This window comes from Osmia lignaria, chromosome 8 (assembly GCF_051020975.1).
Source record: "Osmia lignaria lignaria isolate PbOS001 chromosome 8, iyOsmLign1, whole genome shotgun sequence".
Classification (NCBI taxonomy): domain Eukaryota; kingdom Metazoa; phylum Arthropoda; class Insecta; order Hymenoptera; family Megachilidae; genus Osmia; species Osmia lignaria.
Genome location: NC_135039.1, coordinates 10,236,832 through 10,250,989, shown reverse-complemented (window position 1 = coordinate 10,250,989; position 14,158 = coordinate 10,236,832). Strand labels below are relative to the sequence as shown.

Here is a 14,158-nt window from a genome sequence, read left to right as displayed (position 1 = left end):
TCTCCTGGTGCGGAGGATATCCTCACTGAGTCCAGAACTCCCTGCAGGTCCCTTTCTTTAAAGCTGTCCTGAAACCCAAGTTGACCTTGTCTAACATATTCCCTTCCTCGAAATTGATCAGGGGTTTCCACTTCCCCCTGCCCTTCTTTATCCTGGGCCCCCTCTTGTTCGTAGGAGAATACTTTTCCTATTTCTAGTTCCTCGAGCAGGTTTAGTTCTTTTTCATCAAGGTTGGCGCACCCTGTTTTTCCAATGCCATTTTTGATTTGCTTAATCTTTTGCCAGGCCTCCCTGGAGCTGGTGTAACAGTCAATTGAAGATGCAAAATCATCCCAGGCTTTGGCCTTCTTTTCTTCTATAAGTTTCTTCATTCTTTTTCCCACCTCCCTTAGATTTATCCAGTTATCCTGATTCGGCGTCTTAATAAATAATTTTGCTGCTTCTCTTCTATCTTTCTTGGCTTCATTGCATTCGTTATCCCACCATGTCTGTCCCTTAACATTTTTTGGTTTCCCTTTCCTTCTTTCACCATTCTTATTAGATACCCTATCTGATATAGCCCCACCCGCTTTTCTGATAATATTAATTATTGCCTCCGTGAGGTCCCTACATCTATTATCTATACTAAAATTCTCCCACCCCTCCTCGTTCCAGTTTCCCATTAATTCCTTCGCTTCCTCCCCTGATACTGTTACGAATACATCCCAATTTATTTTGTCTACCCTGAACTTTCTAGTCGACCCCCCCACTTCAGTGGACCTATATACTTCCTCGTCCCCGAACAATAATCCTAAGACCTGATGGTCTGATCCCATGGTCTCATTTTTTTCCGTTACCGTTGCCTTTTCCATCGCATAATGCGAACCTATAAAGAGGTCGATATTCGACGGCGGTCTGCCCCCAGTTCCCAATCTTGAGCTAGTACTTATATTGATAACAAACATATCGTAGTCTCTAATAACCTCTTCCAATAAAGTACCTTCTTTGCTATCAACATGACAATTCCATGTTTTACTTCTAGCGTTAAAATCACCCATTACAATTGTTTCGACATTGGGTCTTTTATTTTTAAATAGTTTGACCCAATCTTTTCTTTCCCACTTCTCTCCTGGCCTTCTATAGACCAGTAGAATATCCCATATACCCTTTTTAGTTTCTACCGAGATCCCTAAAATTTCCCTTCCCGTACCTCTCCACGTTACATTCTTTCTTATCACAAACTTTATACTTTCTTCCACTACAAACGCCAAACCCCCACCCTGCCTGTCCTCTTTCAGATCTCCCCTAATTATGTTATATCCCGGAATCACAAATCTATCTTTCTTTTTCAGCCATGTTTCTGTTATCCCTAGGATATCGAAGTTTTTTATGTTCTCTTTGATCTCGCTTAGTTTTCCCCTGACACTTCTTGCATTCCAAGTTCCCAGACAAAACTTACCCTTAAGCGTTGAATTAGCCATTTGGCCCGGTTTTAACCCCTCTCTTCCTTTTCTTAAAAACTACCTTTCCCAGTTTTTCCTCTCCTCCTTCACGCTTTATCCAACCTTCCCTCCCAGCTTTGCAACAGGGGGGGCAGTAAGAAAGAATCAGAGACCTACAAGAAAATATGCTTTTAATCTTTATGTCATTAAAATCCACATCACATTGTCTACATTTAACATGAAATTTCCCCTCACCAACTCTACGTCCCCCATAGGAGGCTCGTATTCTCAAATACATAACATCGATTAAATTATATAAGCTATCAATACCTTTCCGTGGCGTTTCTATTTGATCACACCACGTTATCCGAGGCGAAGCCTCTTCTTCCCCCAGCCTGCTTTTTTTACAATACTTAACCCCTTCTTGGATTTCTTCCATACTTAATCTTCTTTCACCTGTAAATGTAACCCTGGTCGAGAGATTCGACCCATACATCCACTCATCCCAGCGCGACACACAATCTAAGTCATGTGCGCTCAGTAACAACCAGTCACAATACCATAGAGCATACCTTTTATATGATATCGCTATTGTAAACGAAATTACTCTAATTATTAATAACATATCTATATCTACGAATAAAACTAAGCCACGCATGGTTTTCACCTCAAAGTCTCGCATACCTACATAACCCACTCTCATCCCTTCCTTACTGTCCATATCTTTACTCATCATTAAAAGTCTCTCTATTTCCACACACTCTCCCCTCTATTCTTATCATGAGGTCTTCTAGTCTTCCTCTTCTATAGTCATCTTCCTGATTTGCTCTTTCTTTAGTCCATCCATATTGTTGGTGGGCTCGGACAGCTATATCTTCCAGTGTTTGTTCTTGCGCTTCCTTTGCCGCTTTCTGTGCTTCATATTTTTCTTTCCTTCTTCTCAACTTCTCCCTTGTCTTCTCCGGGATGGGAATATCCCAATTGGGCCTGTGCCTGGTCGTATTCCAATACGCATATTCCTCATCCTCTGTCCTCTGGTCCTCTCTTTTATTGTCATTTAACATTCTCTCAACTTCCTGCTCATAACCCTTTTCCTTTATTAACTTCATCAAATCTGACAGGAACTCTTCATCCCTTTTCTTTTCTAGTTGCCCAATAATCCTTTCTTGGGCACGTTGCTCCATCTTACTCATCCTCTTGATGGCGCGTTCTACCGGGAGCCCCTCCCCAAACACATACTCCGCTTCCTTCTGGCCAGTCTCCACCTCTTCCTGTTGTAGGGAATCAAATCTATTTGCCACATTTATTGTTACCCCTTGTGTGCGGGGCGATCTGTCCTCAACGGCATACTCTTCCAGCCTTAGTCTTCCTCTTCCCCTGCTTCTTCCTCCTGCCTGTTTTCTTCTCATATTCTCAGAGAAGCTTTCCCATCTTCTTATTCCAACCCTATCTCCTTCCACCTTCTTCTTTGCTTCCTTCAACAGTTCCAACTCGTCCTCCATGGGCACCTCCTTTGCCTCCCACCACTCCGTTCTTCTCGTTGGCAGCATGGGATAGTCTCTGCTGCCAGCGTCCCTTCCCAAGTCCTCTTCATCCCAATTCTCTCCCAACTGGCTTGCAACTATCCCCTTGGCTGTTGCATATGCAACGTTCTTGTATGCCATAACCTTTCTGATTAGTTTCTCCCTCTGATGAATCCAACAGGTCTTCGAAAGGGACGTATGGTTGCCTCCACAGTTGAGACACACAGGGGTCTTGTCACACGCACCATGCTCCCTCCCCAAGCACACTAAACACTTTTTTAAGCTTCTACATTGCATTTGTACATGACCATAAGCGAAGCACTTATAGCACTGCTTTACTTGCTCTACGTATGGGAAAATACGTAGAGCCACATGACCCGCACCAATCTTCAAGTCCGTTGGCAATCGGTCCCCTTTCACAGTAACTAGTATCGCAACCCCCTCAGTCCAAACGCTCTTTCCGTCCTTAACTACCTTCTTCTTCATCCTCTCAAATTTAAACTCGCCTTGCCCAGGCATTATGAAGTCCTCTAAATCTTCTATTGAGTCCTCCCATTCAGTAATTACACCTTTCCTCGTTTTCTTCCGTTCTGGGAGGAAGGCCTCGAAACCTGCTCCCTCCTGCTCCGCCATTTTGAGGATGGCGTTCGCGGCCGCCATGTCGCTAAAAGTAATTTCCGCTTTATTAAAACCCACCATTTTAAGCCCCCGAAGGAAGCGTGACCGAGATCCAAGTATTTTATAGATCTTAACTATATTATTTCTTTTAAACTTGCTTGTACACTCCCTCCCCAACACCATTGTAATCATATATTCTTTACTTCTCAGCTCTTCGACGTAAAATTGATTTCCCTCACCTCGCTCTATTCTTCTATTTGTTTTTCTTCCTAGGGGTATAGCGTCCTTTTCCGCTATTCCTTCAATAGTCTCACCTTCCGTCTTGTCTTTCAATGGCGTTCCAACTTGCCGGACCGGTGTGGTTGCTCGTTTTGCGCCTGCGAGGGGACTATTGTCCACTACGAATTCTTCACCTTCTTTTTTATCCCTTTTCGAACCTTCCTCGTTGATCTCCGTCTCTTCTTCCGCCGCTCTTTTCCTTACTTTTCTACTCTCTTCCAATCCTATCCTTACATTAGCCGTACTCTTCACAGAATGATCTGTAGACTCCTTCTTCTTGTTCCCCTTCTTTTTCCCAGGGGTACCACCCTTCCCCTGCTCCATAGCCACCTCACTAGGGGGGGCTACGAATTCCCTACTCTTCTCTTTGCTTTCTTCCACTATCATGCTTGGGCCACCAGCTTCTTCATCCTTGAGGTTGGCATCCTTCAACGGTTTTCTACTTCTGTTGAGAGTTTCAAAAAATTCCCTAGCCTCGGGATCCTCTTCCAGACATTCTGCCTCGAATTCAATCATACTTAGATTGAAATCTTCCGTTTTTTTTTCCAATTTTCTAATTTTTTCTCCTTCACTTTTGCTCCTTTTCTTCCTTTCTATACTTTCCTTCCTTACCTTTCCAACACTTCTTGTCCCAACATCTCCTCCCTGCGACACAGTCTTGTCGCAGGGAGAGACCGCACCCTCCTTGTTCACTATTCTCTCCTGGGTTCGCCTTCCAGGGAATAAGCGATCCAAGAGGAAACACTTTTATGTAGGAAAAACCCCCTAAAAAAGCACTAGTGAAAACTCAAGTTCCCAAACCAAAATCTCCTTAAAAACTTCCTAATCACGCGTGCCCCGTCTCCGTACGTCCGTTGTCTACGGTTGCCACCGTGAGACTCCCCCTATCACCTTCTTTTGTCTCTTCAACGTCCTTACTGTTCTATTCTACTCTATTTATTTTTTTCTTGGGCGAAGCCCAAGATGGCGTTTCAGGGGGAAGCGCCCCCTATATTGCCCAACGAAAATTATTGTCCAACATACAAAATAAAAACTTATTACAAACAAAAGTATACACTAACAACGTTTGCTCTTTTCTAAGGCTGGAAAGGCAAACACTTCATACAAAACCACTCAAAAAACCAACAGCACTCTTCTATAAAACTCTCTCAGTCAGATAACATACTTCTCTTACCTTTTCATATTCTCTCTTATTTAAATAAAGACAATTTACGGTTGCACTGGGCAGCCTCTAAAATTCCTCACCCCCGAAGAGTGGGAAGGCGAAAAAACTCAACGATTTTAAATCCTCTGCCTTAACCTCTAAATAACTTTTTGAAGTCTGTCTAGGAATCTGGACATACGTTTTATCACTCCCATTTCCCCCTTTAAAATCATCTGCTGTACATCTTCTCCCTCTTCATATCCCTTATCTATTAAATATTTATTTAACTCATATCTATGTGTAAAGAATCTATCACATTCCCATATTATTATACATGACAGTTCGTCACCGAATTTTTGTTTGGCACTGTAATTATTAGTATTTGCAGTAACTGATTCCTTGTATGTTGTACATTGTATAAATGTCAACAATTGCTGACAAATACGTCCAGTAATAAAATATATGATGCAATCAAACGTTGCTGGCATGCTATAATCATGCTCATGTTCAAAACAATCAAATACACTACAATTTGCATTTTTGATTGCATTATCTAATGTTAATTTAATTTTATTGAGTGATTCAATATTACATCGGATAATGGAGATTCTACTGCAATTAAAACTGCTTCATTAGTACGAAAGTGATGTCAGGAAAATCAATTTTCTATACCATTAATATTCCGTAGAAAACAGACCTCAAGAGCATCCTGATTTATATTCCCTGATAAAACACGTCCTCCCATTCCGTTATGACCCCCTTCCTAATCTTCTTTCTCTCAGGCAGGAAGGCTTCGAACGCAGCGCCATCTGCGAGCTTGTGACGAAGGACAAACCGGCGGTAGGGTCGATAATAGCCAAATTCTTGATCGGGACGAACAGAGTAATATAAAGTGACGACCCGCGTTAATGAGAGAGTGAACAGTGCATTACGACGAAGTAAGCGAGTTTCTGCGCAAATAACGATTTTTCTAACAAAGGCGAACCGGATGTGTGCGTGTGGATGAGAGTAGTTGGGGGTGGGCAATGAGAATGGGAGTGTGTGTGAATGTGGTTTCTGTAAGCCAACCCAAGGGTACTGACGGAGTGGGGTGTGAGTAAGGAAGCGAATGGGAAAGATGTAAACCAGTCTACGGGTATTGGTGGAGTGGGTTATGCTGGAGTGAAAGCCGCGAGCATGTATGGAGTAACAGAACAAGGGGAACTGTAGGAAAGGACGGCCGGTAGCGATGTGAGAAATCAAGAGAAACCAAATTTAACGATGGTACGAATTTATTCATTTAAAAGTCATTGGAATACATTCAATACGCGAGTAAGCGAAAAAGTAGTGTTGGTCAGGCTCGAACTCGACTCGAATACGTCGCTGACGGCGGTGCACCCTCCTTCCCCTTGGTCCTTGGTGGGATGCGATGGGATCATGGCTGAAAAGAAGAAAAGAGTACGTTAATAAAATATATAAAAGTTATGTATCGAGGTTAGATATTAGTATAGCAGAAAGGGTTACTACACCCGCTTCGATTAACCAGTTTTGCGAATAAAGAAAAGATACTATTGTACAAATGGCGGGATACAAAACTTAAAAGTAAGCAAAAATGTAACAGACTAAAGACAGCGAAACTAGAAATAAAGTTATGTTCAAATTTGCGCGGAAAAAGAATTGACAGGAATGCCAACCTTGTACGCGCGTGGATGAAAGCGTTCATTGGGCAAAAAGGGGCAAAAAAGTCCCTAAAATACGCCACCCGCCACAGCCGATTCTAATACTAGCCGCTGAAGTAAAAGAGTAATTAACAATAATGAAAATTTAGTTCAACAATTTATTCAAACTGATTTAATTAGTAGTTTTACAGATTTAGTAAACAGTTATAAAGAAAAATTGATAATTTATAATTGTTGGAATATTAAAATAACAAATTCAAAAATTTATTTTTACACGTTTGTATGTAATAATGATTCTGATTGTTTGACAGTTACAATACAGTGATTGTTCAAGAAGGTAATAAATTATCATTTAATGATTTAAAGTGGGTACTGCCTATAGACAAGAAATTGGCTAGGTGATGATTTTCATGATCTTTCCATTGATGTAACTTGTTTTCAAGAAGTATTTGATAGTGAATACTTGTCCAATTGTGTTGTAGATGATTCAGTCATACTGTACATAGCTGGCTATAGGTCCCATGCAGTTGTTAAAAAATTAAATTGTAATATCTGTCAGTTATTAGTTGTGAAGGATAAAGGTGTAACTTTAGGATAATACATATTTTGATCACTTACAAAGAGGAGGCCTTTCTGTTTCAACTGAAGAAGTGATAGCCTCATTTATACACATGTATGCAGTAATGGAAGCCATAATAAATGATGCCGGGTAAACTGTACTTTACCGGACCCAAAATTTTGGACCTGTTTTTTTTTTATTTATAGCTTTTTTGCGTAAAATCTGAAAATGCAAGTCTCAACTGTAGGAATTCAGTGGTTAAAGTGTAAAGTTTGATATTTTTAGCGGATTTGCTACGTTACTGTGACGCCATATAACCTGATTGGTCCTCGTATAGCCTAGAATTAAACTTCCGCTTACCTTAATGAAAAACATATTATCGCCGAGTTGCCTACATCATGAATTCGCCTTCTTGCGAATTTGGCAAGCTAAGTAAATTGAATTTTAAATTTTCCATTGTTTTTATATATGTTATAATAAAATATAAATTAAAAAACAACAAACAAAATACAAGGAACTAAATAAATTGCAAACACTAAAATAGAAAATACTAAAAAATACAATAGAATACTAAATAAAAAACACTAAAATACAATATAAAACGAAAAAAGGAAAATTTGCAAGATGCTGTGCACTGTTTGAACGTTTCCACTAGCATGAACGTTGCGTTAAGTGGAACGCACCCGAAGCATCTTTAGTATCATTAAAATGGTGGAGGCTGCAGCTGTCATTACTGTCTTACAATTATTAAATAATCGTGATTTAAGTTCCGAAGAGTATGACATAAAAGAAGAAAGAAGAAAATGCGTAATACGGCCTCGTATTGCACACTATGCAGAATTGCTGGTTCCGCGCTATACGGACTACGAATTCAAAAGTCATTTTAGGTTAGATTAAATTTTTTTAATACTTTTAAATTAGTTTTTAAATATATATAATATTTAATATTAAAAAAAAATGTTAATCCTTTATAAATATATGTATTATATAATTTTTAAAATAAGAATCTTCATTGCCCGATAACACTTATTTGGAATTTCGAACTAGTGACGTCCACGCTCACACCGACCCACCTCCTTAGCAGCCGCACCATCACCACGCATGCGCTGCCAGGGACGTGCACGTACAGGTAAGATCCCGATGCAGTAGTAGGAGCAGTTTTTTGCAAATATCTCGGTAAGCGTTCATTTCCTCAAAATAATATTTTCGGATCTTTACTCCCCTCGACTTCCTCTTTATAACAATATATGTCATACCCCCGTTCAATTTTGAACGCAGTTTAACTTTTTAGTCAACTTACTTTGCTTTCCATGAACGCCACCTTTGTTCCGATCAACTGAACGTATGTGTGCTATGCGTGCTAACCCAACTATATTAGTATCAAGTGATGTGATTGGTGCAGAAAGTAAGTGATCTGCATGCAGAGATGGGAAGATGATATTAGGTCTGTGCGGAACCGATTCTGTTAGAAAGGCGAGAATAGATTACAAATAAGGCGGGAAATAAAGCAAACTAACGAACAATTAAAATAAATACCAATGTCTTTGTTTTTATTCCATTTTTCAAAGTCATACAATAAATATTAACATAATCAAGGTGGAAAAGTAAGGTGAGTGACGAGGAGGACGAAGGAAGAAGGGCGGCAGGAATCACCCTGCTGTACCTCCGACTTTGATGAGAGAAACTACAATTATCGGAACCACAGCAGCCTTCCCTTGATTTTTATGAATAAAATCAATAGAACTAGATTCAAAATGAATTTTAATCAAAGAACTAATCCGCGGAAACATGTACAACATTAGTTTTTAGGCAAAGTTTTCATCGGTGCCATCTATATTTTCACGAGTATATGGGGCGGTGCCCCGGTCAGAAACTAATCTAACCTAACCAAACAACATAATATAAAACACATTTGAGTATGCGAAACGATGGCGTCTACATCGCAGAAAGTACCAGAAAAATTAAATTTAATTACAATTTATAAATAGTGTGAATCAAACCAACTCTTCAAACGCCTTCAATGATGAGGTCTAATACCAAAGGAAAGCGAATATAAGTGTCCAAAGTATGACACTGCATCATAACTAAAAGACAGAACTGGTAATTATAGGGTTAGGGTTAGGGTTAGGGTTAGGGTTGAAAGTTCTCCCGCCATTTTTGTGACTACCAAAGGGGTTAATTCATGTCCCGATCTAAAGGTCACGGCGAAAGATATATTTTCAGTCTTTACGCTTCACCGAATGTCTCCCTACAAGATTATGAGACTTCTGACGACACTCGCAACGACGATAGAATCCTGTAAGAATAAAGGACAGGGCATTATTGTAGCGGGTGATTTTAATTCTAAATCCCCTTTATGGGGTTCGAATGGCTGGTGTACTAGAGGAAAAAGATTATTTGAAATGGCCACCTCGGTTGACCTTCAACCTATTATTTCTAGAGGAGGCAATACCTGAGATCGTGGCGGAGGTTCCAAAATTGACATCATGTTCTGTAGTAAGCAAGTAGTGGAGTTGATAATAGACACCGAAGTTCTCGACATCTACTCTGCGTCGGATCATAAGTATTTAGTACACACCTTTGGAGGCCCGAGGGTGGCCAAGAGAATGCTCGGCACTTCACCATTCGACCTGAAAAAAGGAAAATTAGACGAGGAAAGATTCTTAACTTTATATCTAAAAAAATATTCCAATGAACATCAAGGAACGCTCACTATACGTAATTCTACTTTAGACATCGATGAGTTCATAAATAATATAAATAAAATGATCAAGAGGCCCACCCGTACCATGGTGGAATGAGGAAGTGGCACAAAAACGTAAGGAAGCCCAGATGGCAAGAAGAGCATATACCAGAGAGAGAAGGAAACGTGCAAATGTCCAGGAATTTGAGTTTGAGTTACAGGAGTATAAAAAACAAAAGACCGAGCAGAATGCGGCAATTAAAAAGGCGAAGCGTGAAAGCTGGTAGTTTCCTACAGGACGTGGACAAGAATATCTGGGGTAAACCGTATAAAGCAATTATGAAAGCGGTTAAGGGTAAAACTACCCCTGAGACCCTTACTTCTGATAAATTTAGAACAGTGGTTGAAAAGCTGTTTATGCTCCACCCTGAAGATATAGAAAATACTCCAGCAGAGGAAAATACAGAAATAATAAATGACAGAAGGAACATTACCGGAAACAACTCATATTTCAGAAGAAGAGGTCCACAGGGCGGCGACCCGTCTGGCCCCCAAAAAGGCTCCTGGATCGGATGGTTTGACGTCACGGGTGGCCAGAGTAATTGGCATTATCTTCAATGTCTGCTTCACTCACGGGTATTAGCCTAAACCCTGGAAGACAGGGAGACTCGTGTTGTTACCTAAGAGCAAATCATCGTCGGTTAACCAAGAAAAAGCGTATAGACCTTTGTCTGTTATCTCATGCGTGGCTAAAATGCTGGAATATATTAAAGATAAGATCCTGAAAGCACATACGAACTATGACTTCGCCCAAAACCAGTATGGGTTTCGTAAGGGCCGCTCAACCTTGGATGCGATGCGAGAGATTACTATATACAGAACGAGAACCAGAAATGACGGCCATCATTGCCTTCTGATCATGTTGGACGTCAAAAACGCTTTCAGTACGGTTAGATGGTCCAGCATAATTACATGCCTAAAGGAGCGGAAATTTCCCAGATTATTAGTGAATATGATCGAAAATTATTTAAATAATAGGTGGATCTTATACGAGGTCGAGGATGAATATTCGCGTTTCCAAGTTTTCGGGGGTGTGCCCCAGGGGTCAGTGATTGGCCCCCTACTTTGGAACATCGTATACGATGGGCTGTTAAGAATGCATATTAGAAAAAATGTCTTCTTGATAGGCAATGCAGACGATATTGGCATCATAGTAATTGGTGAATTACTGAGCCGTTTGATCAGGATTGCGGAAGAAACCTTGATGAAGATGGCGGTGTGGTATGCTGGCGAAGGTTTATCGTTGGCGCACCACAAAACAGAAGCAATTTTGCTCTCTGAAAAGAAAGTGCCAAATATAATTAAATTTAAAGGTGGTGACGCGGATATAACGATAAATCAAGAGGCTAGATATCTGGGGGTGATCCTACGAAAAAATTTGTCATACAAAACCCATATATGCACAGCTTGTAATAAAGCTATGAAATATGCCAATGCGTTGTCGCTCTTGTTACCCAACACCTACGGCGCAGGAAATCTACCTAGGAAGTTGTACTACAAGGTCATTGGCCCACCTCCCACTCTAATTCCGTAACCCACCGAAAAACCCTTCCCTCACCTTACCCCTTTTTCCCTGCCCGCCGGTATCGGGCCGATGGAGGCGACGGAAAGGACCCCAGAAGTGGACAACCCCAAGAGGAGCTTCGGGACTGGCGACAGACCCCCAACCCCTCCCAGGAAAGGGAGCAACAACGGATCCCGGGATGAAATGTCCACCCAGCTCATACAACAGCAGCAAAAGAGAGCCCAGCTGGAGCCATCTGTCGCCGAGCCCGAAGACAACAGCCCGCAGCCGTCACTGTCAAGGATCCGTCAGCCCCATCGATCCCGATTACCAGCCGATCAATAATAGATCAACCTCAGGCCCGGGAGATGTCCCAAATCCCCATCCATCCCCTTCCCAAAATTCCCTACTACGGACTGGTCGCTTTGCGTTACGGAGTACCATTAAGCGATCATTGCATTTAGCGAGCGATATAAATTTTATTGCGCGATTCGGCATAGCTTGTATGTTAATCGAGTTTGATCGGTCCAGACCAGTTGCAATATAAATGACATAAGTTATGAGGTTCTCTTTCTGAGGAAACCATATAACCTAAGGAAATTGCAAACGAATGTTGTTAAAAAGCGATTCAGAAAGCATATTGAGAGCGATACTACGAGTTTTTGTAAGACGAGTAGTGTTTGTGTAAGTGCAACAGGTGCAGCACCGGTGAGTCGCTTACTGTAATATTGCTCAAAATTGTATCTTCTGAGTCAAGCACGGTAATTTCTCGTCCGCGGTCGTTCCGCCCGCGACCGGCATTTTCGCAATGTGTTATTTTTACGTGTGTATATGTAGCTAATAAATGAAACTACCTGCAGGCGACGTTTGAAGAAGGCAGCGTACCTCGCGGTAGGTCAGGGCACCTGTACCGTAGACGATGCAGGTACCAGCTCTTACGAAATGCTGCGACACTCTGATGCTGCGAATGATTTTTCTACTGTGGAAGCGTATGCAGAAAACGTGGAAGAAATTGATTCTGATTTAGAAGATTACGCATTGATAGAAACAACAGAACCACCGTAGTTAGAAGAAAAACCAGTTTCTAACGGGATAGATTTCGTCGATTTTCAACATGTTTTCAAGCAAATAATACAGCTTGGAAAACATTCGAGTATCGGCTGTGGCGTCGAACACTTCCAAATAATTAGATGTCAACAAAACGAACTGGAAAAAAAGTATAAAGTTCAGTGCCAAATGTGTAATCACGTCGAGTGTGTATCGTGCCTTCAGAACAGTGATAACACAATGGACATTAACCGAAGCGCTGTTTCCGGTACAATGATGACAGTCGGCGGATACAATCAACTAGAAGAAATACTTTCTGGCATGAACGTGTCGTGCATGAGCAAGAGAATTTACGAAAAATGCCAAGATGAAATAATCGATGCCTTCGAATTGGCTGCGCAACGAGAAATAGAAGACGCAGGGAAATTAGAAAAAGAGCTAGCCATAGTAAGAAGGCGATATACTTCCAGGCTGTAATATACCATGCATTCCAGTTGTCGCAGATGGCAATTGGATGAAGAGATCATACCGTGGAGGTGATTACAACTCTCTGTCTGGTGTAGGAGCCATCGTGGGATACCACACCAAAAAGGTGCTTCACATCAACGTAAAAAATAAATTTTGCATAATTTGCCAAACCGCTGCCAAAAAGAAGCAAGAGACATGGCAGCATCGTTGCTTCAAAAATTGGGGTCGTAACCAGAATTCAACTGCTATTGTAGACGGATTTAAATGCAGCATAGAAATGCACGGCCTGATATATTCAATATTAGTTGCCGATGGAGATAGCAGTGTGTACAAGAAGATATTGGACAATGATCCATACAAAGAGTATATGGTGCATGTACGAAAAATTGAATGCACCAATCACCTATTACGTAACATTAGTAGAAAAATAAATGAGATCACTACAAAAAGCCGCTTCAAGGAACTATAAGCTATTGTAAAAGAGAATGCCCTTCGCCTGCGCACTGGTGTGAAGAAAGCTGCAGAATACCGATTCAAAGAGAAAGTAACACTCGCTGATCAAATAAAAAATTTAAAAACAGATATGAAAAATGTAGCGAGCCATGTTTTCGGTGAACATCAGGAGTGTCAAAGATTAGCATACTTCTGCAACAAATACTCTGACCCGAACATAGTGAACTATGTTCCACAATTGAAAGAATGTGGTATTTATCAAAGCATTGAAGAAGCGATGCAACCACTCTTTCCTCAAGCTGAAAGCTTGTTATATGGTTTAAATAATAATGCAGTGGAAAAGTTTCAATAACATCATTGCGAAATTCATCGGTGGCAAAAGAATAAACTTTGGACGCAAGGGCTCGTATCAGGGTAGAGTCTCTGCTGCTGTCCTTCATTTCAATTCAAGAGAGTCGTTCAGCCGATTGAGTACTGCTATGAACAAGGAACCGACAGCCATCGTACAAAATATGGAACAACGACGTAAGCATGCATCGCAAATGACAGCGAAATATAAGGAAAAAGCCAAAGCATCTCGATACGAAAAGCAATCGTGCGACAAAGATTACGGCCCCACGGCAGAAAAACCAGACATGGAAGAAGCAGTATTCTCTTCTGAGTGTGAGAGGCATATGCTTACACTCCTTCAGTGGCCAAACGATGCGACATAACATTGAAGCAGAAACTCGCGATCAGGCC

General features: G+C 41.1%; 1 protein-coding gene across 7 annotated transcripts in view; it reads right to left on the bottom strand.

The window, feature by feature from the left end:
• Positions 1-2,146: 2,146 nt before the first annotated feature.
• Positions 2,147-14,158, bottom strand: part of LOC117608848 (uncharacterized) — a 36,720-nt gene continuing 24,708 nt past the window's right edge. Inside the window, exons 1-3 of one of the 7 annotated variants that reach the window (XM_076689830.1) lie at positions 10,380-13,200; positions 7,262-9,832; positions 2,147-7,153 (exon numbers count right to left, since the gene is read on the bottom strand). In XM_076689830.1, coding sequence (XP_076545945.1) covers positions 2,147-4,357 — 2,211 coding nt within the window. In that variant the 5' untranslated portion in view covers positions 4,358-7,153; positions 7,262-9,832; positions 10,380-13,200. Of the gene's footprint in view, positions 9,833-10,379; positions 13,201-14,158 lie in introns of those variants that run through there. The other 6 variants (XM_076689831.1, XM_076689825.1, XM_076689827.1 and 3 more) reach the window with 6 other exon arrangements.